Source organism: Eulemur rufifrons, chromosome 21 (assembly GCF_041146395.1).
Source record: "Eulemur rufifrons isolate Redbay chromosome 21, OSU_ERuf_1, whole genome shotgun sequence".
NCBI classification, from domain to species: Eukaryota; Metazoa; Chordata; class Mammalia; order Primates; family Lemuridae; genus Eulemur; species Eulemur rufifrons.
The window spans coordinates 24182431-24210132 of record NC_091003.1 but is presented as its reverse complement, the minus strand read 5'-3'; the positions used below and the strand labels follow the sequence as shown (position 1 = coordinate 24210132).

Sequence of the window (27702 nt, the reverse complement as noted above, 5' to 3'; positions counted from 1 at the left end):
ACTTCAAATAGTGAGTCCTGTGTGGAGGTCTATTTGTGGAATATTCCTTTTCTTCACGGCCGTTTGATATCTCCTTTTCCACAGATGTTTGATATTTCCTTTTTCATCTATTGTGTTCTTGCCATTTCTACGGGGTTTCTAGGCTTTCTATGGCTTTCTATTCTATTTCTTCGTCTGTACCCCACTGAAGTGACTGCAATAGCTTTGTCATTTGCTATAATATCTATTTGGGCAAGTCTACCTTCATTCCTTTTTTTTGTTCCCAAGGGGGAAAAACGATAGCTGGTTTTGGCTATTTATTCTTCCAGGTGAACTTAGAATTTTGTTAAGTGTAAGAAATGTCCTGTTAGGATTACATTAAACCTGCACATTGACTAGGAGAAAACGGTCGCATAATCAGCTTCCCTGAAGGGGTTATTGGTTTTTAATCCTGACTCGAGCTGGGCACAACGTCCCTGTAAGGCAGGTCTGAGCTCCTCCCGGACTTCTCCGACCTCAACAGTGGTTTGTTCCTTTGTTTGGTGTTCAAAGTAGAGAGAGGTCCATTAAGTAACTCCCTAGAGAAGTGGTCATGGCTCACGGCCTGCCCCGGCCCCTCGGAAGGCCACCTAAGTGACCGCCACCAGCCTGGACGCGCGGCCTGACCCCTGGGGCCTGCGAGGGGCTGCGGTCACCGGAAGGGGCTGGTTGAGCGCAGCGTGCACTGGACCTCCGCGACCTCCGCGCAGGTAGGGCTGGCCGCGGGGGTGAGGGCGCGGGGCCCCGCGGGGCGCCCGGGTCAGGGGTGCGGGCTCCCTCTTCCTTCGGACCGAACAGCCCGGGCCCCCGGGACCCAGACCGCCGGGCCTGCAGTCCCCGGGGGCTGCGTCTTGGAGGCGAGGGCCACTGCGGGGGTGGCGCGGAGCAGGGGGTACGAAGGGGTTGGGGAGGTGGGGTACAGGCCTCTAAGGGTCCCTAATTCGGGGCTCCGAGGGGTCAGGGCCAGGCTCAAAGGGAGCGAGCTGAGTTTGGGGGGTGGCCGTCGGTCTGTGGGGGACCAGGGTCCCTGTCCCGAGGGAGTGTGCCGTCCTGGTATTTCTGGGGTGAGGTCATGGTCCCACCCTGGCGCCTGGGGTCGGGGTCCACTTGGGCGTCAGGGGTCTGGGTCCCCGGCTCCTCCCGCGCGCCCCTCCCCCACGGCGCCGGCCTGCGGCCACCCGCCCCGCCCAGCGCTCGGACCGTTCGCCGGCCCCGCCCCGAGGCCCCGCCCCGAGGGGCCGCCCCGCCCCCGGCCCCGCCCCGCCGCTCGCCCATTCAGATGTGGGTCAGGGGTGAGCGGGCGGCGCCGACGTCACAAGCTTCCAAGATGGCTCCGGACGGGCGGCTGTGAGCGGCGCTCGGGGCGCGCTGGGCGGGAAGCCGAGCCGGGCCGGCGGCGGGCGGACGGGGCGAGCGCGGGCGGCGCGGGCCGGGCGCCGAGGACGAGAGGCCGTGGGCAGGGCCGGCCGGCCGGCGGGCAGAGCCGCCACGGATGCGCATGAGGTGAGAGGCGGCCGCGTTGGGCGCGGGCGGGGGCTGCGGGCCGGGCGCGCCCCCGGGGAGAGGGGCGTGGGCGCGCGCGCCCCGGGGCGACGTGGGGCTGCGCGCGTGGGAGGGCGGGCGCGCGTCTGCCTGGCCCGGGCTGGGGCGCACTAGGGACCCCCGGCCGGCCCCGGCTTTGTGGGCGGGGTGCTCGGCGGGGCGCGGGCGGCGGGGGACGCTGGGCACAAAGCCCCCGGGGCCGCGCCGGGCTCGGCCGCGGGTCTGTGGAGCGGGGGTCGGCAGGCGAGCGGGCGCCGGCTCTTTGTGCCTTTTCATTAGCAATCTAATCCGAACGGCGTCGGGCGAGCTGCGCTGCCTGACAGGCGGGCGGGCTCCCATTATGCAAACGGCCCTGCGCCCGCGGCCGCCCCCTCGCTGGAGGATTTTGCGATTTCCAGAACTGCGGCCCTGCGGGGTCTGTGGTCCCCTTCCCTGCCCGCTTCCCTCAGGAAGACCGGCCAGGGCAGGGGCAGCGTCGGGCCTGGAGGGGCCGCTCCCGAGGGCCAGGCCCTGCGGCCGGTGGGCTCGCTGCCCTGCCCCCAGACTCTCCTGTAGGCAGCCGCTTGGCAGGAAGAGAGATGGGTTTGGGGGAGGGGGTCGGCTGGCAGGGGGATGGGAACGCTGGCTGAGGGAGGGGGCTGAGGGGCCCCAGCTTGTCACTCTGTGTTTATCTTCCAAGATGGTTCATATTCACACAGGGTTGGGTGTGTGTGTGGTGGGGGGATGCCTCTCCCTGAGGGGGCAGTGACTTGCGAAGAGGAGGGAAGGAGGCCAGATAATGCTCCCAGCGGCCCCACCCAGACAGCTTGGGACTGCCTGGGGAAGGGAGCCCATGCTGATCCCTTGGGCTGGAGCGGTGTCGAAGTTATTTATCCATGTCTTCTCCTACCCCCTCCACCCCCAGTGTCTTTTCTAGTAGGAGTTGCCAAGCACATCTGGAAAGCTGTGTTCCCGAACCCCACCCCCCAACTGCAGGAGGGGTGTAACCCAGGGAGGCCACCCCTCTGACATATGTGATGGGGGAGGGGCAGAGCGGTGCCCGTAGGAATCCTGTGGCGGTGGCTTGTTGACTGATGTGGGGATTGCTGTGCCTCTTGCATGGGGGGAGGGGGAGCTGGCAGGTAGTGGAGGGGCCTTGGGAGCTCCTAGGCTGAACTTGGTTGGGGCTGTCCTCCCGGGACCCCGGATAGAGGGATGTAGCTGGGTCACCCAAACCAAGACCTCTCAGAATCTAGCATTTATTGCTTCCTGGCTGCTGGCTTTGCTTCTTCCCCTCCATTACCATCTGCCAGTGTCTGGACTCCCTGGGCAGACATTTTCAGGAGCACAGGCCATGTGGCCAGTCTGTAGCCCTGGTGTAAGAGGAGAGTGTATGCTCAGTGGAGCAGGGTTGCTGGAGTGGTCTGAAAAAAAGCAGATGGGCCGGCCTCTAGAGACAAAGCTGTGTGGTGAGATTGCTGGTTTAGTGGGCTCTTAACACCAAGAAGGGGACTCGGAGGCTGACACTTGGGGTTGAACTGAGTCCTTTGGCCCAGGCTTGTTCCAAGGAGTCGGTCACCCTGCTTGGGAGTGAACTTTCAGTCTCGTGCAGTTTATTATGAAGATCTCTGGGTCCCACAGGACAAGCAGTAGACTTGGAAGGCTGGGAAGAGGCACCCCACCGGCCTGTCTTGGAGGAGGTCACAGCTCATAGGTTGGTCTGCTTTCCTTTGGTTTCTGGTGGGCCAATTTTGGGGTGATGCAGAGTGCCTGTTGCCCAGCTTCTCTGGCCGTTTGACTCGAGTACTACTGGTGTGTGCCCAGACTCTCCCTGCAGTGTTTTCCTGCCAGTTGTTGGGACTTGTAGATTAGTCATTGAGCTTTTACGACCTATTCCTGAAAAGAAGTCTCCCTCTGGTTGTTGGCTCTGCTTAGAGGAAGAAGCAGCCCGAGGGAGTCAGGCCTTTAATTAAAGCAAAACCGAAATGATTGCTGCAATTGCTGGAAGGAGAAGAGGCGCAGGTGGGGCAGAGGCGGTGATGAGTTCTGTCCTGCATGGTGCCTGCTCTGCGGACAGGTAGGCACGATCCCATCCTTGCTTCCTGGCCCTGGCCAGCAGCCCAGTCTTCTCCACAAGCTGCAGTCCTGGATTAATCCTCACGTAGTGTTTTCTTTCCATAGATCAGATTTCTCATTTTGTTAATAAGCACAGCCTCCCGTCCACTTGAAGTCAGCTGTTGTGGACTAGGAGCAACAGGGTTTTGCATTATTGAGCTGACAGCCTGCTGCCTTCCTCGAGTCCTTATTGTCTGCTGAGGTCAGATCTGAGGGGGTGCGGTGGGGTAGTGCCTTTTAATCAGCAGCTAGCCCCTGAGAAGGGCTGGCTGGGCAGTTCTGGAGAGTCAGAGGAGTGAGGAAGGAATAAAGTTCAGTTTACCCAGGGGACCTGTGGCTCTGCCCGGTTTGCTTGGCCTGTTGGCCTTGAGCAGTCAGCCCTACCCCGTACCTTGCCTTGCCCACTGGGGCTGAAACCCCCCCCCCCCCCGCCGCCCCCCACCAATAACTGATCTGGTAAAGGGTGGGGCCCTTCAGGGCTGCTCCCACTGGTCTGGGAGGCAGCTTTCACCATAGGGGAAGAAATAACAAGTCGGGTGGCTCCCCTCCTGGCTCCTTAGAGCCTGGCTGAGGAGGGATCCCTGTAGGGCAGTGAGAGGGGAACTGGACTTGGTCAGTCACAGTCTGGAGTGTGACGCTGGCTGTGGCGTTTACTCTCGGTGTGTCCTTGGACAGTGATTGACTCTCCACACCTTAGTGTCCCTGCTTCTAAAATGGGAACAGAATTAGAGTTTACATTCACGTATCGCTGTCTCCGGAGCTCAGCCTGGGGAAGACAGACACGAACAAGTGATTGTACGATGGGCTGATAAGGGCTGGCACCTAGCGGAGCACAGAGGGCACAGTGGCATGTGGTGTGGGAGAGCACTGGATGCCATGTGGGTTAAGGTTGGCCCAGAGAGAGGAGGGGTTTTAACAAAGGCGTGACTGCTGTTGGGTTTAGAAAGGCAGTGTGGAGAGTGGCATTGTGGAGACCGCAGGAGAGCAGTGAGAGTGTGGACCCGCAGGTGCTGTGTGTGACAGGCCAGCTCAGGCGCCCCCACTGCCTGCCAGGCACGTGTGAGGCTCTTTTTCAAGTTTTTTATTCATTCTGCCACGTTCTTGTGCACAAACTCGGTGCCCAGCCGCTGTGGCTAGACTAAATCGTGCCAGCCTCTGCTTTCTGGCGCTCTTAGCCTTGCTTTTAAGGCGGGATGATAGAGGCACTTGTGGGTTTTCTCGGAATCCTTCCTTTTACAGCCAAGTAAACGAGGTTAAATAGCTTGCTGGAGCTGGAGGGTAAATGCCTTTGACTCTAGAGCCTGTGAAGCCCATGGAGTGTGGTGTATGGAGAGATCTGGCATCCCATGAGGGAGGGTGGGGCAGAGAGCCCCACTCCCCCAGTTAGGGGCTTCCAAACAAGCCCGTCCAGTTTAACTCTGCCTGGCACCGCCAGGGTTTGCTTCCTGCTGGGAGGGGCCTTGCCCTAAGGGTTAGGGACCTGGGCTAGGGGAGGGCTCTGAGGAGGGGCTAGGCCCTTAGGGACTGCAGGCTTGCCTTGAGCCCAGTTTTAGCTGGGAGCGGCAAAGCAAGAAAAGCGGGTGGGGTGGGGGTTGTGTGTGGGCCCCCAGTGAGCTGGATAAGGGAGGGAAGGCTGGGAGCTGGTTCAAGCTCTGCCACAGTTCAGGAGGGCAGGGCCCGATCCCCTGGGAGGGGCAGGGCAGGACTGAGTGGGAAGGGTGACCCTAAGAAACTGCCTGGGTCCTTTGGGAATGCAGGAATGCCACCCAGCTTGGGGGAGCCCCTCCTTCTGACTGTTCAATTTCCGTGTTTTTCATGGTAATGATAGGGGTAGAAGGGAGAGGGAGTGTGGCCTTGAGGTTAGAACAGGGGACTTGGGGTCCTTCTACCAGTGAGAGGTGACAGCTGGGGTCCCCTGGGACCTCTGCCTCTACTTTTTCTAGGCCAGAGGGCCTTACTGCTGCTTGTAACATGGGTAGCACATAGTAGGTGCTTGTTTTTTTTCTGTTGAGTGATCTGAGCACACACGGAGGATGTGGGTGAGAAGGGAGCGTGTGAGGTCCCTGTCCATCCCGTGGCAATTTCCAGGGTGACTAAGGGAAGGCAGCGACTGGGCTTGGCCAGGTGGGTGCATCCAGGCGGGAGCTGCTGTTGCTGAGATGGACGGGCTGTTGGCTCTGGCAGGGATGTGGCTGCTGTGCGGACTGGTCCCTGCGGTTCTGGGCTGGGGCCGCGAGCTGGATTCCTGGCAACACCTCTGGGTGGGCGAGTGGGTGTGTTCTCTCTGGCAAGTGTGGGAAGGGGGCTGCTCCGGTCACCACACTGGGGCTGGAGCCTCATTAAGGGGCAGGGCCTGTCTCATGGCCTTTGTGGCTCCGTCACCCGTGCTGCTGCCTTGGAAGGTGGTAAGATCTCATTCACAAAGTGAATGACAAGGGAAAGGGGGCTGGGGACCTCAGTAGCCTGTCCCTGTCCTTGTGTGGACACAGTGGGGCTTTTCTGGGTGATGAGCAGAGACACATGACCCAGCACATGCTGTGCCTGTCCTTCCAGGCAGAAGCCTGCCTGCTGGTGCCCCGGCTCTCACCTGGGCGCCCAGCCTGTGTCTGGTGTGGGCCCAGGCGCCTGTGTTTCCTAAAGCTTTTGCAGTGACTCTGGTGAGCAGCCGAGTGTGAGCAAGGCTGCTCTAGCAGGTGGTCCATCCTTGCGGATGACAGAATCTACGAAGCAGTAAGTGCTGTTCCCTGGGGTGATCACACACTGCCACTCTGAGGGCCCAGTAGAACCCCTAGTTACCCAGGGAACTAGTTGACAGAGTTAGTCGGGCTGATTCTGTCAGTTACTGGGCACCAGGGTGAGCAGCAGGAGGAAGCCAGGCCCTTGACCCTCAGTGGCTTCTCCTCAGAGGTGCTCTGGGAAGCCACCTCCTGCCCTCAGACCCAGGTCCTGCTGGCCCTGTAGCCTGGGCTTCTAGAGTCTGCCTGGCCTGGTTTCTTGGCTTCATTCTTGGGCTCCCGTTGGCTTCTATATAGCCTGGCAGGGCCACACAGTGAAGTTTGGGTTCCTTGGTCACCCTGACAAGCCGAGTCCACTGTGGCTACAGGTGAGGTGTGACTGGACGGCTGGGGCCCCTGGCACCTCCCCTCTTTTTCTCTTTGACTTCAATGTCCCTGGGAGAGGGAAGATTTGTTTCCTGGGCTGCCTTATATGGGCAAGGTGTGGGAGGCCACTAATAGGGGCAGAGAAGGGAGAGTGGGAGGGGCTGGGAGGGGACCTGTGAGGCAGGACTTCAGATAGCACCTGGCTTGGCCTGCCCCCTTTGCTGGGACAGACCATGGGTTGTCTTGGGGTTTAGTTTGTATCCTTAGGGAGAGAGGACAGAGGCCGGGTGCGGTGGCTCATGCCTGTAATCCTAGCACTCTGGGAGGCCGAGGTGGGAGTATGGTTTGAGCTTAGGAGTTTGAGACTAGCCCGAGCAAGAGCAAGACCCATCTCTACTAAAAATAGAAAAACTAGCCAGGGGTGGTGGCGAGCACCTGTAGTCCCAGCTCCTAGGGAGGCTGAGGCAGGAGGATCGCTTGAGCCCAGGAGTTTGAGGTTGCTGTGAGCTAGGCTGACGCCATGGCACAGTGTGAGACTCTGTCTCATATAAAAAAAAGAAAAAAATAATTTAAAAAGAATTAAAAAAAAAAGAAAAGAGAAAAACAGAGAGAGAGAGGACATAGGATGACCTTGGGTGTGGTGTGGTCTTGGACAGTGTCGGGTGGGCAGTCTTATCGTTTAGAGCAGCCTGGGCACGGGCAGTGGAGGAGATGGGAGGGGGCTGGGGAGGAAGGGTGGTCCTCCTCTCCACTTGCTGTCTTCTGTAGGGGGCCCAGAGGGTTCCATCCTGGGGCAGTTGGTCTGGGGTGGGTTCCTGCCTTGACTCTTTTGCCCCTTCACGCCTGCCCTCCCCAGGACCTCACAGCCCTTCCCTTTTGGGGAAGGCAGCTGATGGCAGGTGCTGTGGGAGCTTTGCTGGAAACCTGGGAGGAGGATGGTTCTAGCAGAGTTCCTAACAGAACACCTGGAGGGCCATGGCAGAAGAGGGGAGGTGCTTACTCTGGGCTCTTACCTGTGCCTGGCCTTGCAGGAGGTATTTAACACCCGAAGTTAATCCTTAGAACGTCCTGATCATTTTATCAGTCCCCACTGTACATAGCTAGGCGGTGGGTAGAGAGGTTCTGGGAGTGGCGTGTGCAGAAGCCTTGAACGTGCCTGCGAGGGCTCCTTACTCTAAGCAGTGCTTGGGCTGGAGGACGGCCAGGGTAGCAGGATGCCTGCCCTGAACGAAGCCAGGGAGTTGGGCCCCTGGAGCTGGAGGGTGGTCCCTTGCAAGTCCCCCTGTCCCCCGAGAACCAGGGACCAGAGAGGACTGGTCTGGGCAAACCTTATCCCTCCAGTCGCAGCTCTGTCCCTTCTGGCATGTTGAGTCTTCTGCCCCATGGAAGCTTGTGCCTTTGCTGAACACCTCAGGAGAGGAGGCACGTGGGGTGGTCCGGACATTGTGGGGGATTCGGAGCTGAGCTCCCTTCCTTCTCCTCCTCATCAGCGTGGGCAAATGCGAGGTGCACAACCACTGCTGGTGGTGGTGTGGATGACGAAGGCAGGGTGGCCTTGCTCTTGGCAACGTGAGGCTGTCCCTTGGTAGATGGGCTCGGGGGTCCAGGTGATCCTAGTAAGGAGGGGAAGGGACCTAGTCTCTGCCTTCTGAGATGCCAAAAGGTGGTCGTCCTTTAGTTGTGGTAGGTGAACCTGAGCCCCAGAGAACCAGGCGCCAGCCCCAATGCAGGCTGCGGGGAGAGGTTTGTTGCCAAAGTCCCACATTCCATGCATATGTTGATGCTGATAAGGGTAGCTGGGCTGGCTTAGCTGCTTTGGGCTGGAGGGGACTTTGACTTCATGCCCCCAGAAGGCAGCATGCACATCCTGCTTCCTGCGTGTACGTCCCCTCCCCCACCGACCACCTCTGCCTCCAGGTGCACATGGCCCAGCCATGGTCCTACAGCCTACAGAGGCAGGGCACATGTGGCTCTGAATTAGGCCTCCGGAGGTCCATTAATAGTCTCTGCCTGCCTGCCTCTCAGAGCATTTGTGGATGTCATTTGCAATGGCAGTCCTTTTATTTATTAAAATTTGTTACTCTGAGGTTTGGCAGGAGGCCCTCTGTCTAGGATTTTGGTGTTTGGTGAGCAACTGTGGTTTCGTGGAAAGAGGACTCTGGTGTCAAGCCTGTTTCTCTGTGTGCCAGTCCTTAACCTTTCTGGGGTTCATTCTGTTTGCCTGTAAAATGGGTTGTTAGGAATATTTGACACAGTGCTTGCCGGCCATTCTTAGAGTTGTTTGCAACCCCCTGTGGGGGGCTCCCCCGCAGGACCCTTTTATAATATTTAGAAGTTAGTAGGAGCTGGGCAAGATGGCACATACCTGTAATCCTAACACTTTGGGAGGCTGAGGCAGATTGCTTGAGACCAACCTGGGCAACATAGCGCGACCCCATCTCTACAAAAAATAAAATTAAAAAAAGTTGTTGCCAACCTTTTGTCACGTGTTGACACTTAGGGTGCAAAACCGAGGTGGACGGCACTGCTGTGGTACACAGTGCTTGAGTGTGTCTCCACTGTTAGCCGGTGCTCGGGGCTGAGCCCTACCAGTGTCACATGTGTCCAGGCAAGGCAGTACAGATGACGGAGTGTTAAATCTAGCCCCTTAAATACATGTCTTTTTAGTTTTCTGTGTGGTGAAATGGGGGAGACGCACCGGGCTCTTCTGCCGCACACAGGTATGATGTCCAGGAAAAGCGCTACACGTTGCGTGAGCTGGGGGCTAGACTTGCTTTTTCTCCCAGAACATTATTTTTGCTTGAAAGAACTATTGACAGACAAAAGTGTGCTTATTCAGACTTGGAGAATTTGTCAGACATTGTCTTGAAAAGGAACAAAGTGAGCCTGCCACTTTAAGGAAAATTGACTCTTTGTTGCTAATAATATCAAGCTGTCAAGGGAAAACTAGAATTTTGCAAAACTGTAAGCCCCGCAGTTTCCCTGCTTAGACTTCTCTGATAAGATCAGTAGTGATAGTAAGGGGATTCTTTGGTGTCCTATTATGAAATGTGACAGCATTTGGAAGAACCAGTTAACTCAGTGGACCACTAATTTCCAATTGATCAGTGGTTGATGTTACAGAATCCTGTGTGGATATGAATGTAAGGGAGACTAATGGATTTTGGTGTAACCAAATATGATATTTCACTGATACAAGTTCAGATTCTTCATTGCAATCTTTAAGAAACTATTAGTATCACATGGCTGGGCATGGTGGCTCACGCCTGTAATCCCAGCACTTTGGGAGGCCGAGGTGGGAGGATCACTTGAGGTTAGGAGTTTGAGACCAGCCTGAGCAAGAGTGAGACCCTGTCTCTACAAAAAATAGGAAAATTAGCTGGTCATGGTGGTGTGTGCCTGTAGTTTCAGCTACTCGGGAGGCTGAGGCGGGAGGATCACTTGAGCCCAGAAGTTTGAGGTTGCAGTGAGTTGTGACGATGCCACTGCACTCTAGCTGGGACTACAGAGTGCGATCTTGTCTCAAAAAAAAAAAAAAAAGAGAAAGAAACTATCACTTGTTGAGTTTTAGTAGAATATCAGAAAAGGTGGTTACAATATTCCTTCCTTCTTTCTTTGTAAGGCCAAAGTTTTCTATAGGCTTTAATCAAAACCACATATGCTAACAGACTGAATGCAGAAAGCAGATATGAGAATCCAGCTACTTCTTATTAAGCCAGACATTAAAGAGATTTAGTTACAAAAGTATAAAACCATAGTACCCTTCTCACTAAGTTTTTTCTTTTGGAATAGTAGGTTTTTTTTTTTCCCCATAAAATGCTATTTATGTTTACATGAAATGAGATTATTGTTGATATTTTAAATCAACTAAGTATTTTTGAAATTTATCTGTTTTTCTAATACACTAACTAGAACAGTAACATACACAGTAGTTCCCCCCTTATTCAAGGGGTGCCAAGACTCACAGTGGATGCCTGAAGCCATGGGTAGTACCGAGCCCTACATACACAGTTTTGTCTGTACGTACATCCCTGTTGAGGTTTAATTTATACATTAGGCACAGTAAGAGATTAATAATCATGATAATAAAATGGAACAGTTATAACAATATACTGTAATGAAAGTTGTGTGAATGTGGTGTCTTTCTCTTAAAACATTTGCTCACCTGTTTTTGGACCATGATTGACCGTGGGTAACTGAGGCTGAAGAAATGGGAAGCAGATTAGGGGCACCGCTGCCACTGTGTAATAACATCAAATACGGTAATACAGGGGCCACATCAGCAAGCTCTTTGGGAGTCCTAATTTTTAAAGATGTAAACAACACGTTTTTAGAACAGGTGACAAGGAGGGGCGCTGGGCATTTCCAAGTCTCCTGTGTGCCACCTTTCACATACTGTTTTGCCCTGTCTCTTCTCAGTATTGGTTCTTTCTGACTGGCGTTTGCTCACCCAGCAAACACTTAGGGTGCCGCCCTGCTGCATGCCTGGTGCAGGGTCCCTAACTTTGGGTGCTGCTGGTGGGGGTGAGCGGGAGGGAAGCAGCTTGGCAGCTAGTGCTGACGTTGGGTGCAGTGCGGGGAGGCAAGGCCGGTTTAACAGAGGAGGGAACCATGGGAACCATGTGGGACAGGTCTTCCCAGCAGAGGGAACAGCCTGCTGGGGCTCAGACGTGTGTCTGTCGAGGGGGGAGGTGGGCCTCTGAGAGGAGCTCTGCATGCTGGGCCTGAGTGTGGACTTTATCCCAAGCATCGGGAATCCATTGAAAGCTTTAAGCAGGGGAGTGGCTCAGTGAGATGGGTGTTAGAGAAAGATAACTCGGGGTGATTGGACTCTGAAGCGAGGGGGCAGGGGCTGGCCAAGGGCTTGGCTGGAGGGGCTGCAGAGGGCAGTTGTGTTCAGGGCTTTGATATTTTTACTTAGAGTGGCTCTAACTCAGCCCTTCTTCCCCCTTCAGTCCTTGGGAGGGTTCCTAGGATTCCCTCTTCGGGGCAACTCCTGTTGGGTTAGGCATGCCCGCTTTCCCACGTGTAGAGGCCCTGGCTTCTGCTGCTTTGAATTTATTAGGACAGGGTGATATTTTCTGGCTCATCTCCTGTAAGAACTGAGCGCTCCAAAGCCCTCATTTGTGCATTGTTGCCATAGTTTGCCCAACTGTGTGGCCCTGCTGCATTTGCTAGACCTCTCGACCAGGTGACCTCTCAGGTGGTGTCAGGAGGTAGGTGCTTGAGCAACCCTCAGCTTTAGCCTCGTGGCCCCCTCCTGCCCCCTCCCCCTTTCTTTTGGGACTTCTGCACAGAGCAGGCTCAGCTTCCTTGGTAGGCTTAGAGATTGTGCTCTAAGAAGTTATTTACAAAGGTATCTGACCAGAGGATGTAAATTACATGTATAAACACACGTACACACATCTTAACATAGGGATAAGTAGTGGAAAACCTACCATTTGATTAGTTGTGAATGACGCACGAAGTGAGACACCCCTGCTCCCCAGTCTCTATGGAAGGAGCAGCTTCCCCAGACACCCCCACGTGCTTCTGCCTGCTCATCCCTGCCTCCCTCCAGAAGCCATCACCCCCTCTCTCTGAGTTGTGGCTCAGCCGCTCCCTGGGTTTTCTTCATTGGTTCCACATTTGTCTGGATCCCTAAACAACAGCGGCTTGTTTTGGTGGGGTTGACTCTCTGTGTACTCGGAGCCAGGCACTGTGCACTCTTTCTACGTTTTTTTTTTTTTTTTTTTAATTAACATCTATCACAGGAAAGACACTGTGCACTCTTGACATCTCTAGTAGCTGCAGTTTCTATGTTCTCATCTCCCACTTCAAGCATCCAAGGTGGTGCTGTTCCACACATTGTCACATGTCCTGCTGGCAGTGAATATTTGGGTAGTTTGCAAGGTTTTTGTTTTTGCTGCCTCCTAAGTAGCCCACTTTTCAGCCTTGAGCTTCTTTGCAGGCAGAGAACTGCCTGTTTATTTTGTTTTCTGTCCTAAAACCCAGTTCTTTCATGCCAAACAATTCTTCCAGCACCCTGAGACTCAGTTTTAAAAGTACGGTGAAACTTTGTGAATATTTTCCCCCGAAATCTAAATGGATCCCTCTGTCTGATTTCCTTTCTGAGCTCTTGGGCATTCTCTGTTAGACCCTTTCAAGTCACCTGCTGGACAGGTGAGATCGCTTCTCTGTAAAGTTTCATACCTGGAGGATTTTCAGGCACAGGGCCATAGATTGCAGTATTTTCCATAGCAATTCCTTAGTTTTATCATGAAAAATTGCTTTCTATAACTCCAGTGGAAGCTGGGCGTGTTGGTGCTCACCTGTTGTCCCAGCTACTGGGAAGGCTGAGACGGGAGGATCGCTTGAGCCCAGGCGTGTGAGGCTGCAGTGAACTACGATCACACCGCTGTACTCTAGCCTGGCTGACAGTGAGACCTTGTCTCTAAAAAAAATTTAAACATACTAAGGCCGTGAGACCTTGTCTCTAAAAAAAATTTAAAAATACTAAGGCCGGGCGCGGTGGCTCATGCCTGTAATCCTAGCACTCTGGGAGGCCAAGGCAGGTGGATCGTCTGAGCTCAGGAGTTTGAGACCAGCCTGAGCAAGAGCAAGAGCAAGAGCATTCTTTCTACTAAAAATAGAAAGAAATTAGCTGGCCAGCTAAAAATATATAGCAAAAATTAGCTGGGCATGGTGGCGCATGCCTGTAGTCCCAGCTACTCGGGAGGCTAAGGCAGAAACATCACTTGAGCCCAGGAGTTTGAGGTTGCTGTGAGCTAGGCTAATGCCACGGCATTCTAGCCCAGGCAGCAGAGTGAGACACTATCTCAGAAAAAAAACAAAATTAAAAATACTAAGATAAAACTCCAGTGGAGGTCCCAGGTGTCTCTAACTTGATTTTTTTGTTTCCTATTTGGAGTAAAACAAGCCTGACCCTTGATCTTTGGCTCTAGTTCCTGGGTTGTTTGTTTGGGGCAGGGGGAGGTGCAGGCATGTGACATTGATTACCCACACAGGAGCAAGTGGGCCATTTCTTTCTCCCCAGCAGCTTCCTTCGACCCCAAATCCCTGAGGGCTTTGCCATTTTCGTCTTGGCTTCCTCCCTTTGGTATGCCCGGCTGGCTGCCACCCAGCCCTGCTGGAGGCCCTTGTTGGGAATTCTTTGGTGTCCGGTTTGAACCTTGCCTGCGCTGCTCTGAATTTCCCATCTCTCTCTGGCTTGCCTTCCAGGATTTGAAGAACCCCCTTTCCCTTGGACGTGTCCGTTAGACCGTAGGACAATTAAAAAATACTATCAAGTTGTTTTTAGATAGTGGACACAAGTCTGCTCCTAGTACGAGATTTTAAAGTAGTCTCTGGGTTTCCTGTGGCTGGGTTCCCCCTGGCTGGTTTGTGTGAGTTGCCTCTTCCAGGATGGGTGCTGTGTCCTGGACTTTGCAGCTGTCCTGCCCATGTTCTGCTTCCCGGGTTGTGATTGTTATTAGTTGGGGCTCCAGGGGAGGTCACTGCCTGGACTGGGTCTCCTTGCAGATCAGGACCGTCCATCTCTGCTTCCTCTCCTAAAAGTTTCTGGGCACTGTATTGAATGGAAGTACATCCTACGTGAGAGTTCTTCACAAGTGAACATGCTTGTGTAACCAGCATCCAGAACGAGAAACACGGCCGGAAGCCCCTTTGTGCTGAAGCTTCCATTCACCACCCCCGAGGCCGGCCCCCCCCCCCCCCCCCCCCCGTGTAAGTGGGACATTTGCATAAACCGGACCGTGCTCCGTAGTCTCTTAGGCTCTGGCTTTGCTCAGCAGTAGGTTTGGGAGACTCATCTGTGTTGTGTGTAAGTCAGACCGTGTGAAATTGTCAGCAGTCAACTGCTTTTGACCTCCAAAAGGCAAATTCATATGGGTCACCCTAGGTGTTCAGCCCTGTTTGTTGCCGGGTCCTAGTTCCCTACGCATTCAGCTGTCTCTTCTGGGAGTGGGCAACGGAGTTGCTTCCAGCATTGGGCCCTTGTGAGCAGGGCCACCAAGAGCATGCCTGCCTGTTTTGGTGAGCACATGTGTGCATTCCTGTTGGCACGTAGGCCCACAGCTTTAGGAAGGTGCCATCCGTGGGTTTTCTAAAGTGCATGAGACTTCCAGTTGCCCTACTGCCTGGCCAACATTTGGTCTCGCCTGTCTTTTTCGTGATGGGGGTTTGAAGTTCTTACTCTTTCTGGTCTTATTTGAAAATGTTCCCTTTCTCTTTCACCCCTGGGAGATGTTCTTTTAGTTTTGGGCTAGAGTTTGGTGTTGAGTTTTTGTGTTTTTGTTTTTTCTGATTTCTCGTCAGCATGTCATGTCAGTCTTGTCCCAGCTGACGGGCGTGTCATGCTGTGGGCAGGGCAGAGGCTCCTTGATGTCAGCTGGCCTTGCAGCTTTTGCCAGGCCAGGATGGCAACGTGGGTAGAGGGCTGTCAGCTGCCCTTCCTTGGGAAGGTCTCTACTTGGAGAGGTGGTTCTTCCTGTTCTTTGGTCTTAGAAATGTTTTCCTTTATGAAGTAATGATGATAGATGACAATAGGGTTATTTGTTTCTTTTTAAAATTCTTTTAGAGTCTTTACTTGGCATAAGAAATTGTTGGCTGGGAGGGTTCGTGTTGGAATCGTGAAGTTGGGGAGTCTCTCTCCCAGAGCCCTGGGCTGGGCAGCTGCAGCTCTGTGACTCAGCTGTGAGGTGTGCCTCCCTTAGGGGCTCAGTTATCTCCTTTGAAGGTGTCCCAGGGCAGGTTAGATGATCACGATAGCCCCTTCCAGCTGGGCGGCCCAGGCTTCTCCGGGCCCTCTTAGCTCCTCCTAGCTCCTTGCGTGTGGAAGTTCCACCTATGTACTGCTGTGCTGTACTCCCTCCCTTCCCTGCCACGCCGCCGCCTCTAACCAGGACCGTCTCAGAACTCAGCCAGACCATGCCAGGCCTGGGGCCCTCCTGTGTGCCAGCACTAACAGGGGACATCCAGCTGCAGGTCCCCAGGATCACTCCTTGCTGGCTCCAAAGCCAGGAGTGATGGGAAGAGGAGGGGACCAAGGTTGTGCCTTCTGGGAAAGTCATTTGGGAACCAGGGGCCTGGTTCAGGGCAGCCTTTCCTGCCTGCTCCCCTGGCAGCTGTCTTTTCCAGTCTTTTCCAGCTGGTGTGTCACCCAGGAGCTTCCCCCCTCTCAGAAGGGAGGAGCACACACAGGCAGGTGGTTACAGGAGCAGGCAGAGCTTGGCCCAGCTGTGGGCAGCAGCACAAGGCCTTCAGTAGGACCTGTGGACACTGGAGGAAGTCATCAGGGCCTGGGTTGGGCACCACTGTGGGCAGCAGGGCTGGCCCCCGGGTCAGAGAAGGAGGCGGCCAGCCCAGTTCCCCATCGCCGCTTCACCAGCACGCTGGTACCCAGGTGTTTGTTCATAGAAGCTTTGCTGGAGGGAGGGAGGCTCCTGGCATCTGTGGAGCCTGTTGCTTTCCAGGAGGACGGTCTGGGAGAAGAGCCAGGCACTGCTGGCCGGCATCCAGGTCGGGGCTGGATTACATGGCTGGGCTTGCCCAGAGCAGCGGGCCCCACCCACCTCCAGCCCATGCCTGAGGGACAGGGCAGGAGGTCATGGAGGATGGGGGTGTTTCCAAAGGAGCAGCAGGCGCAGCACAGGCCCCAAAGCAGGCTGTGTGATGGGGGGCCCACCTCTTGCTTCTAATGGAGGAGCTGGGCAGACCCTGTGCCCGCACATGGAGTTCAGGATGATGCAGCCCAGGTGAGGCCCAGCGGTGGACAGGCAGGTGGTGTGGGGGGGTGAGGGTGGACTTGCAGCCCGAGGCCATCCTGGCACACTGGCTTCGTGGAGGGCAGCTCTGCCTGAGTGTCCGGAGCGGCTCAGCAACCAGAGGCCCAGCAGGGTGGCATTCCTGGCCCTGCCGGACAGTGGGGTGAGGCAGACAGACCACAGATCTGCAGTTGGGATTTCGGTCTTTGCCCTCCTATCTACTTGCTCTTGTGACCCTGGGCAAGTTGCCTAACCCCAAGAACTTTCGATGTTTTATCTGAAACTGGGTGGAGATAAGCTGCTCTCAGGGCCCTGGGAGGGCTCAAGGGGACCGGACCTGTTCAGTCCTCCCCTCGCGTGGGGCTGCGGTGCGGGGCGAGCAGCAGCTATGGCTACATCGGGCCACATTTTATCCATTGAATCTTCTTTGGGGGTGACTCAGGCCATGGGGACAGGATGAAGGGTGTCCTGAGCTCGTGGCTGTGCAGGGCTGGTTGGTGGGGCTGGGGGCTGCACCTCGGCGCTCTTCTGGGTCCTGGGGTGCTTCCTACCTTCCTGGGTCCTGGGCTGCATCCTGCCTTCCAGATAGTATCTCTTGTGGATTAGGGGCTCTTCCTTGGGAGAGGCAGTGTTCACATGGGGCCACACCTGGAGCCTGAGGTGACCGTAGTGGGGGGCTGGTCTGGGACCAGGGCCAGTGCTGACCTCAGACTCAGGTTTGGGGGTAGTGGCAGCATGCCTGCCCTCTCTGACACTGGTCACATGTGTTTAACCCTTGGGTGTGGATATTGCCTGGTGGCCGTGCCCTGCCCAGCACTGCTTCTCTGCCTGGCACAGCTTGTCCCTCCCACCTGGCAGTGGCACTCTGGGCGGGCCATGGATGTCCCTGCTGGAGGGTTCCCGTTGCACTCCGTTACTTCTGGCGTGCCTTGGGTTGGGTGCCTTGGGGTGGACTGGGCAGGAGCTTCTCCCCAGTCCCCAGCAGAGCTCCAGGCCTCCTGCAGGAAGCCCCTCCTGGGGAAGTGAGGTATGGCCACCAGGGAGAGAGGTGGATGAGAAAGTTCCCAGGAGGGCAGGCTGGGGAGGGCCCCCTTCGCTGGTCTTCACCTTTCTCTCTAGGCCTCCGTCTTGGCTGGGCGTGGGCCGTAAGGAGTTGCAGTCCAGGTGTCATGGTGGCCTCCAAGAAGGGCTGGTTCCTGCCCATAGGGGTCGGGACTGATGGGTTGCCTGAAACCATGAGTTTGGCCCCCACCCGTGGGCCTTGGGGTGGGCATGGGCTGTGCTCCTGTTTGCTGGAGGCAGGGCTGCCAGCCTGGCCCCGAAGGAAACCACACACAGGCCCAGTAACCGGAGCCTTTTTTTTTTTTTTTTTTTGAGACAGAGTCTCACTCTGTTGCCCAGGCTAGAGTGCCATGGCGTCAGCTTAGCTCACAGCAACCTCAAACTCCTGGGCTCAAACAATCGTTCTGCCTCAGCCTCCCGAGTAGCTGGGACTACAGGCATGCGCCACCATGCCCGGCTAATTTTTTCTATATATTTTAGTTGTTTGGCTAATTTCTTTCTATTTTTAGTAGAGACGGGGTCTCGCTCTTGTTCAGGCTGGTCTCGAACTCCTGAACTCAAACGATCCGCCCGCCTTGACCTCCCAGAGTGCTAGGATTACAGGCGTGAGCCACCTCTCCCAGCCTAACCGGAGCCTTTCTGAGTGGCCGGGCTCCTGGAGGCCAAGGCTCTGGGCAGCGTGGGCGTCCAGGCCGAGCTTGGCAGCGCCTGTTGGGATGGTGGGTGCAGTTCTCGGCTTTCTGCCTAAGCAGAGATCACTCTCATCTTAAAACCTCCTCTCACGGCCTTTGAAAGATTCTGGCCAAAGGTGCTCTCCTGCCTTTTGCGTGTGCTAGGAAGAGAGGCCTCGGTGATCCCATTCCAGCCTTCCCCCGTGAGCCCCAAGTCTGTGTGGGCTGACAAAGCGTTCACCCTGAGGCGAGTGCCCTGGGCCCGTGGGCCCCAAGGCATGCTGCTCCAAGGTCAGGTGGCAGTGAGGGGTGCAAGGGGTGCAGGAAGCCCAGGCCCTCCCCTTTGCCGTCCCCTTTGGCTGTTTGGCTCATGTGTGTTGGGGTGGTGGATGGGGTGATCACGGGTGCCCAGGGGAGGGGACCTGAAAGGGAGTCCTCGGTCTGGGCCTTCACTGCTCTCTGGAGACGTGTTCAGGGCCACCCAGCTGGGGAGGAGCAGGAAGAGTTGGGTCTGGTCTCACTGAGGCTGCTCTGCCCTTGGGCTTGGTGCCAGCCAGGAAACTGAGGCTGAACCAGCACACCTGGGTGGTCTGTGGACCGTCAGTGGGCAGGGGTTCCTGTGTCCACAACCAAAGACAACATCCTTCCACTCTGTGGGTCCCAGGTCTCCCTACCTAGAGGGGACGTGGTAGGTGGGGGTAGGTGCTGGGTAGAGGCTCAGCAGTACTGCATGAAGATGAGCACGTGGCTCCTGGGTGGCCCTCAGGGTCAAATGACGCAGCAAGGCCAGACTCCGAACAGTGGCTCACACCTGGAATGCTAGCACTCCGGGAGGCTGAGGCGGGAGGATTGCTTGAGATCAGGAGTTTGAGACCAGCCTGAGCAAAAGTGAGACCCTGTCTCTATTAAAAATAGAAAAAATTAGTCGGGCATGGTGACTCACACCTGTAGTCCCCGCTACCCAGGAGGCTGAGGCAGGAGGATTGCTTGAGCCCAGGAGTTTGAGGTTGCTGTGAGCTAGGCTGACGCCACGACACTCTAGCCCAGGTGACAGAGCAAGACTCTGTCTCAAAAAATAAATAAATAAATAACGCAGCACATGGAAAGGCCAGGTGGCTGGGCATGCAGCAGCACCCAGCAAATGTTAGCTGGCGTCATGTCCAGGAGGAAAGAGGAGCCAGGGTGCTGAGCTGCTGAGGTCGGGTGTCCTGTGAAAGCCTCCATTTGGAGGTCTGTTTCATGGAGGTGACATTTACTTACAGTGACGTGCCCATGTCTTCAGTGCAGCCGGGTACATCTACCTTAACCCAGACTCCCAGCAAAATGGAGAGCTGCCCTCACTCCAGAAAGTTCCTCCTGTCCCATCCTCACAGACAGTCCTCACCTCAACTCCACAGCCTCTCCTGATTTGGGTTTTACTCTAGGTCGCTTTGACCTTTTCTAGAAGTGGAGTCATGCAGTCTGTACCCTTTGACGTGAGCTTCCTCCATTAAGCGTGGTGAGTGGGAGATTCATCTGGGTCCCTGCATCATTTCTGCTTTTATTTTTTTAAAGGATTTAAGAAGTAATGCATAAGTGTTTGAAATTCTGAGTATTACAGAAATGAACCTACAGACATTGTGGTTTTTCTATAATCCCACCCCTAGATAACCTCATTTAGCAGCTGGGTGTGCTGCCCCCAAGGAGTTTCTTTTCACAGGATGGACCTGCTGGGTAGGATGGGGTCAGGGCTGCCTTGTGTTGGTGGGGATGGACAGGGAGGGTGCAGCTGGAGGGGGCACGGGGCTCCAGCCAGCCCAGCTCTGCGACCTGGCCTTCCCTTGAAAGGCTGTGGTGTCTGAGTGCTGCTCCAGCCCTTGTCTGGCCCTGGGCCTGCCCTCAGTGGCTCAGCGGGGGGTGGGATGGGGGTTGGGGGACATGCCTCTCTGGAACCAGGAGGAGCAACAGGAGGGCAGGTGGGTGTTGACCATTCCATAAACAAGGTGGTGTGTCTCAGGCTCGGCCTGGGAGGGTGACCCAGAATCGTCGTCTTCCTTCTGCCATACCTTATAGAGAGCTGGCTGTCTCCCCAGTGGCTGGTTCCTGGTGGGAACTCTCCCACCCACAGGGGAAGCCTGAAGCTGAGGGGTCCTAACTAGGGAGGCAGTTTCTATGCCACTCTTCCTGCCCCTCTCCGAGCCCCTGAAGGCTCTGTCCAGAGAGGGGCCAGGTTGCAGCCTTAGAGGAGGACCCAGATGGCCCTGCTAGCCCAGGCCTGCTGCCCCACTGCCCCAGATCCTAGGCATCCTGGAAGCCAGCGCTCTGGGCAGGGTAGGCCAGGGCCAGGCATGCTGTCCTTGGGGCTGATAGGCACACTGCCTGGGCCTGCTGCCAGGGGCTGCTGGGTGCCAGGCAATGTCCTCATCCAGCCTGCAGTTAGCTCCTGCCAGGGCTGGGCACCAGCCCCTGGACCCAGCTTGCTGGGCCAGCCCGAGAGCCATGTTTCTGGTTACCTGGCACTCCCCCAGGCTGGAGCCTCTCCAGGGTAGGTGCTTACTGCTGTCCTGCCTGGCGGCAAGTGGGCAGGGCAGAGTTCTCAGGCTGTCGTCATCTGGGTTGGGAAGAGAGAGCAGTGCTGCATTAGGGATCCTGCAGCAGGGCGGCGTGGGGACCCCTCTCCTGGGGTGAGGGTCCATCACCACTTGCAGACACAGTGACAGCCCAGACTCAGCCCAGCCTGGGTGTGGCTGGCAGGCAGGGTGCAGGGAAGCCAGCCCTGTCCTTTCCTGCCAAGTGTCACGTCTGACCTAGCCCGGGGCCCACCCCTCCTTGGCTGGGAGACTTTGGTCCTCACCTGGGCTGGTGCAGTGCCTGGCAGGGCTGGGCAGTGGGTACCCACGGAAGGCGTTCCCAAGCCCTGTGGTGCTGAGGTGCCCCGGAGTCCTGTTCGGCCACCCACTCCTTGCACAGTGTCCAGTGGCTGGCCTGACCTTGGACAAGGGCAGATGACCCTCTGGTGGGCGCTCTCAGGGGCTCTGGTTGAAGAGTGGGTGGGGTGGCACAGGGCCTCATGGTGGGCGCCTGGTTAGTTCCAGTGTGCTGTGCCACCGTGACTTTCTGGCCAGTCTTCTGGCTGCTCTCACTGGTGTTTCAGTGGCCTCTGCTCCCCTTCTAAAGCTGACAGAGCCGTCCTTGGCTGCAGCCTAGCTTTAGCAGACCTGAGCGAGGGGCCCAGGCCCAGCCCTCACTAAACGTGGACGCTCTTAGGCTTCTGTTCCTACAGAGCTGGTTCTGCTGCCCTCTGGGCCTTTGGTGGGATCCTGGGCCGACTGTCTGCCCCTCCTTTTGGTCCTCCCCCCAAGAGGGGAGCTGCTCTAGGGGCTGGAGAGACAGCTGGCAGGCTGAAGCCGAGGCCTCCCAGCCACAGGCCGGCACCCCGGGTCTGGTCACATTCCTGAGGGACCTGCTGAGCCTCCCTGGCCCCGGGGTAGGGGGTGGGGTGGGCGGAGGGCTGGCAGGAATGGGCTCCCTGCTGCTGCAGGCCCCTTCCCCACCCCTGGCTCAATTCCAGGGGAGCTCAGGCTGGCTCGTGTTGGGTGCAGGGACCCAGAACCTCAGGACCCGCCTCCTGCTGGGCCCACAGCTGTGGGAGAGAGGGAGCCCGCCCTCATCTGGAGGGTTGGTATTGAAAGGCCAAGCCTGCAGCCTGGGCGAGCCCTTAGGCAGTGAAACCTCCGGAGAGGGGAGGCCATGTGGTCAGGCCAGGGCTGGGCTGGAGGGGGCTGGGCACTCTAGGGTGGGAGGGGTGAGAGCAGATCCTGGAGGGGCAGAGGCAGGGGAGCTAGAAGCGGTTGAGACTGGTTCTTATAAATAGCCCTTGCACAAGTGGCTCCAATTTTGACCCTTTGTTATGTAAATTTGGCCAGCCTGGGAAGGGCCTTGCCCAGGCCTCCTGCCACTGCCTGCCTGCCAGGAATTGTGTGCCTGCCACCAGCGCCCCCAGGCCTAGTTGGCCCCTGGGGTGTCCTAAATCTCCTGTGTGTGTGTGTGTGTGTGTGTGTGTGTGTGTGTTGAGGGGGGAAGTTTAGTACCCATCAAGCTCCCCAGACCCGTTCCTGGGGTCTTCACTCTTCCTTCCCTGCCATCTTTGGGGCACTGTGGCCACTGTCTCTGCAGGGCTGTGCCTGGGTGTTAGGCATTTCTGGGAATGGGGGCCCCAGGTCCTCCCCTTCATCATCCTTCCTTCCATCCCTCGCTGAGGCCTGTCTGGGTGACCGCATCTGTCTTCTCCTCCCCAGGTGACCAGGCATTGATGCACCCCCAGGAAGGCCACGCGCTCAAGGAGGCCGCCCCCGCTGGCTGCTGCTCACATGGTGTCTGGGCCCCTGGCACTCCGGTAGGCCCAGGGGGAGGTGTGGGGGAGGGGGGACCGCCATCTGCACCTTTTCCCCTGGGCTTCCTACGTGGTGCACACAGCCCCACAGCCCTTGTCCTCCCCCTTGTCCTGGCCTGGGGTCCTTTGTGTGCGCACAGCGCTGGGTGGTGTGGAGGGAGCCACTGCTCTTTGCCCGTCTCCTTGCCAGGCTCTGAGCATCAGGCGTCCTGGGCTCTGGCAGAGCCGGCACTGGCATTTCCCTGGGTGTCTGGGGCCCAGTGTGGAAGCCACGCCTTGGACTCTTTGTCCCTGCCAGGCTGGCTCTTGCAGGGGAGGGAGTGGAAGATTGGTTCCCAAAGTCTCCAGCCTCTGAGCACCCCCCACAGGTGCTGAGAGCTAGCGTCCACGGCCACGTGGCACCCTCATGTGTTCACAGTGAGCTCTGAAACCTTTGGGGTGCCTGTGGTCATTAGGGTTTCCCTCTGTCTTTGCGAACGGGGGCAGGTGTGGGGCTGGGGAGAGTGTTTCTGTCCTGGGAAGAGAGGGCAGGGTGGATCCCCATGGGAGGCAGGGCTGGCTGCTCTGGGAGGGGCAGGAGACCCTGGTAGTGACGAGGCAAAGGGCAGCTGAGCTATTTACAGAGACCCTGAACTGCGGGGGGCAGAGCTGCTTGTGGTCCCTGCTGCTCAGCGGCCGGCAGCCATGAGTCAGTGAAGATAGTTCCTGTCTCTGCTGGCCTCGTGCCCTGTGGAATCCTGTGGGGCCAGACTGGGCACGGGTGGCCGCCTGCACACCACCTGCTTTCCTCAGCCCTGGACTCAGTGCCCTCCTCTGCCGAGCCGTTCTCTGAGGCTCTGGCAGGGGTGCAGCTGGAGCTGGGCTTGGGGCTGCGGAGGCTTTGAGCACCATCTGGGCACCGCTGGCCACAGTCCTTGCCTCTTCCCTTGCATTTCCCTCCTCCCCTGGGGTCCATCGGGGCTGCCCTGCCGTTGCTCTCCCCACTGAGCATGAAGTTGCCTTGGTACTTTGCAGGGGGTGCTCCCAGTGGGGGTGTGGGGTGTGGTCGGGAGCAGCCAGCCCTTGGGGTCCCGTGTGCACCCTGCCGGCAGTGAGCTTGCAGGGCTGCTGTGCAGACTAGTGCATCTGCGTGGTTATGACTTAAAGACCTCAGCGTCTGTGCCAGTCTGTCTGGCGGAGGCCAGCTGGCCATCTTTCCCAGGTGCAGGAAGGACGGTGTTGGCCTTCCTCGAAAGGACACAGGGCCCAGGTGGTGCCAGGGGCTTGGCCAGGCCACCTTCCCCACTGGCACCTGGAGGTCCAGGCTGGAGAGGTGCTCAGTGCTGGCCCAAGGTGGAGCCCTTGGGGTGGGCAGCGGTGAGGAGCGGGAGTGGGGAGGCGGCAGGCAGGCTGCGGCATCTGGGAAGCAGCAACACGACTTCTGGCAAATGCTAAAGCTCAGGCAGCCCCTCGGGTTGTCTGCGCGGCAGCCGGCACAGCGCAGAGTTTAGCAGATGTTCGGTTTGATTTGGGCCACACAGTATTTGAAACAGGAGGCTTCATTTAGCATTGGGAGATTTCACATGAAAGTCTAGAGGTTTCTAGCTTGTCTTGAAAGCTGGGGAGATCGGCCCCATGGGGCTGTGCGCCAGGCAGGAGCAGTCAGCTCACCCAGGGGGCTCCTCCTCCCTGGATTTCATAGCCACGTGTTGGTCATTTGTGGTTCCCTGCTGGTCCCTGCGGGTGTGTGATCAATTTCCTTTGGTGTGAGACAACAGCCTGGGCTGTGAGGTCAAGTGCAAATCCCAGTCTCTCTACTTGGCACCTTCCTGGCCTCCGTGTCCTCATCCATGCACGGGCGAGGGCAGCTCAAGTCCTCGGTGAGATGACGCACGTACGGCACCTGCACACGGCAGGCAGTGTGAGCCCCTCCCTGTGCGCCGTACCTGAGGGGTGGAGCTGTGTGTGGGGATCGGGTGCCAGGTCAGCGCGGAGGCCCCTCTGAGTGCCACATTGAGCCCCACCCTGTCCAGTCACCTAATACGTGTGTGCCTGTTTGCCCACAGGTGGTGCGTGTGGGCAGGGCGCGGGGACATGGGGCCCGACATGGAGCTGCCCAGCCACTCGAAGCAGCTCCTGCTGCAGCTGAACCAGCAGAGGACCAAGGGCTTCCTGTGTGATGTCATCATCATGGTGGAAAACTCCATCTTCCGGGCCCACAAGAACGTCCTGGCCGCCAGCAGCATCTACTTCAAGTCCCTGGTCCTGCATGACAACCTCATCAACCTGGACACAGACATGGTCAGCTCCACGGTGTTCCAGCAGATCCTGGACTTCATCTACACGGGCAAGCTGCTGCCCAGCGACCAGCCGGCCGAGCCCAACTTCAGCACCCTCCTCACTGCCGCCAGCTACCTCCAGCTGCCCGAGTTGGCAGCCCTCTGCCGCCGCAAACTCAAGCGGGCCGGTAAGCCCTTTGGCTCTGGGCGGGTCGGGGCCACTGGCATGGGGCGGCCTCCCCGCAGCCAGCGGCTATCCACAGCCTCCGTCATCCAGGCTCGGTATCCCGGGCTCGTGGACGGGCGCAAGGGGGCCCACGCCCCCCAGGAGCTCCCCCAGGCCAAAGGTTCAGATGAAGAGCTCTTCCTGGGTGGCTCTAACCAGGAGAGCGTGCATGGCCCGGGCCTGGCTGTCTGCCCAGCCGGCGGGGAAGCAGGCCTTGGGGGCTGCAGCAGCAGCACCAATGGGAGCAGTGGGGGCTGTGAGCAGGAGCTGGGCCTGGACCTGTCCAAGAAAAGCCCACCTCTGCCTCCCGCCACCCCCGGGCCCCACCTCACCCCTGATGACCCGGCCCAGCTGAGTGACAGTCAGCACGGCTCGCCCCCCTCGGCCTCCGCCCCTCCCGTTGCCAACAGTGCCTCTTACGCCGAGCTGGGGGGCACCCCTGATGAGCCCATGGATCTGGAGGGGGCTGAAGACAGCCACCTCAGCCTGCTGGAGGGGCCTGGTGGGCAGCCTCGGAAGAGCCTCTGGCACTCAGCCCGCAAGAAGGAGTGGAGCAAGAAGGAGCCTGCGGCTGGCTCCCCCTTTGAGCGGAGAGAAGTGGGGCCCAAGGGCCCCTGCCCAGGGGAGGAGGGCGAGGGGCTCGGGGACAGGGTTCCCAATGGCATCCTGGCCAGCGGGGGTGGCCCCAGTGGGACCTATGGGGAGCCCCCGTACCCCTGCAAGGAGGAGGAGGAGAACGGCAAGGATGGCAGTGAGGACAGCGGGCAGAGCGGGAGCGAGGGGGGCAGCGGCCATGCCGGCGCCCACTACCTCTTCCTGCAGGAGGGCTACGAGACAGTGCCCTACGGGGACAACCTGTACGTGTGCATCCCCTGCGCCAAGGGCTTCCCTAGCTCCGAGCAGCTCAACGCGCACGTGGAGACGCACACGGAGGAGGAGCTGTTCATCAAGGAGGAGGGTGCCTACGAGACCGGCAGCGGGGGCGCCGAGGAGGAAGCTGAGGACCTGTCGGCGTCCAGTGCAGCCTACGCGGCCGAGCCCCGGCCCTTCAAGTGCTCGGTCTGTGAGAAGACCTACAAGGACCCGGCCACCATGCGGCAGCACGAGAAGACACACTGGCTGATGAGGCCCTTCCCCTGCAACGTCTGCGGCAAGATGTTCACGCAGCGCGGCACCATGACGCGCCACATGCGGAGCCACCTGGGCCTGAAGCCCTTCGCCTGCGACGAGTGCGGCATGCGCTTCACACGCCAGTACCGCCTCACTGAGCACATGCGTGTGCACTCGGGTGAGAAGCCCTATGAGTGCCAGCTCTGCGGGGGCAAGTTCACCCAGCACCGCAACCTCATCAGCCACCTGCGCATGCACACCTCCCCCTCCTAGAAGCCAAAGACCCGCGGGCGCCCTCTGCAGACTCGCCCCTCGGGAACCCACGCAAGGAGGCGCACAGAGGCGTGGCGGGAGGAGCGGGACCCCTGGGTCCAGCAGGGGCTTGCGGCGGCCCCTCCAGCCCGGCCTGCCCACACCCAGAGCTTTAATCGACAGTCTGTACCAAGTGAAGCCGAGAGGAGGGAAGCCAGCGGGCCCGGCCCGACTACCTCCCCATCCCACCCAGGCCCCTGCCTCCCGCCAGGGCTGCCGCAGGGCCTGTGGGCGTGGGTCACGTGGGTCTCTGGGACCTGGTCCCTTTGCTGCAGGCCGGCTTGGAGGAAGGGTAGCGAGGCCGTCCGAGCTGGCGAGGGGCAGGGCTGCCCGCGGCCGGGGCGGCGTCTGTGTGCGTGTACGTGTGCTTGTATTGTGTCTGTGTGTGGGCGCGTGCGACCCTGACTCTGTGGGGAGCAGGTGCTGGGGGGCACATCCTGCCCCCCTTGGAGCAGGGCGGCGCTGCTCGCTGGCGCTGGGACAGTCAGGGTGACCCCACCGCCTACCTCTCTACAACTAAAGAGCCCTCCGGGCCTGTGTTGCTGTTATTCCTACTGATCTGTTCCTTTTTTTTCTTTTTGATTCTTGTTTTTTAAACCAAAACAAACAATAGTTTATTTTCTTCCTGGCTCCTCTGGGGCTGAGCCTGGCTCTGCAGACTGAATGTAACGGGGTAGCCGTGCCTCCGCGCGTCCCCTGGTCCTGGTGCCGTGGGGTGCTCGGCGAGCCGCCTCTCCAGGCCCCAGAAGCCCTTCTTGCCCAAAGGCTTCCCTGGTCCCCGAGCCCTGCCTCGGCTGCCTCAGGAGAGAGAGTGCTTTTCCTGTAGTTTCCAAGGAATACTCTTTGTTTAGAGGTACTTGCTTTTTGTTAAGAGAAAAACCAGTGTAACGTTTCTGTGACTGTTTGGACTGGAAGGTCTGGGGTTCCGGGGGGCAGGGAGGCTGGGCTGGGTGCGGGGCCTCGTTCCATTTCTGCGTGCGTGCATGCGTGCGGTGTGCGCCGTACGCCTAGACAGATGTTTCGCTTTCCCTCCTTCCTCATTGAACAAGGTGTAGAGACTTCTGACCTTTTTGCTACCTCTTGAATTCATGACAACAATGTTGGTGACTGGCACTTGAGGCCTCGACACTTTTGTTTTCCTCCCGTTCGCCTGCCCAGGAAGCCACGTGTGG

At 57.7% G+C, this 27702-nt stretch overlaps 1 protein-coding gene across 1 annotated transcript; it reads left to right on the top strand.

The window, feature by feature from the left end:
* The first annotated feature begins 1493 nt into the window (after window positions 1-1493).
* On the top strand, window positions 1494-26667 carry HIC2 (HIC ZBTB transcriptional repressor 2). The gene is made up of 3 exons (XM_069497312.1): window positions 1494-1521; window positions 22530-22627; window positions 24670-26667. The coding sequence occupies exons 2-3, from the start codon at window positions 22602-22604 to the stop codon at window positions 26489-26491; spliced, it is 1848 nt and encodes a 615-aa protein (XP_069353413.1). The 5' UTR covers window positions 1494-1521; window positions 22530-22601; the 3' UTR covers window positions 26492-26667.
* The last annotated feature ends 1035 nt before the right edge of the window (window positions 26668-27702 follow it).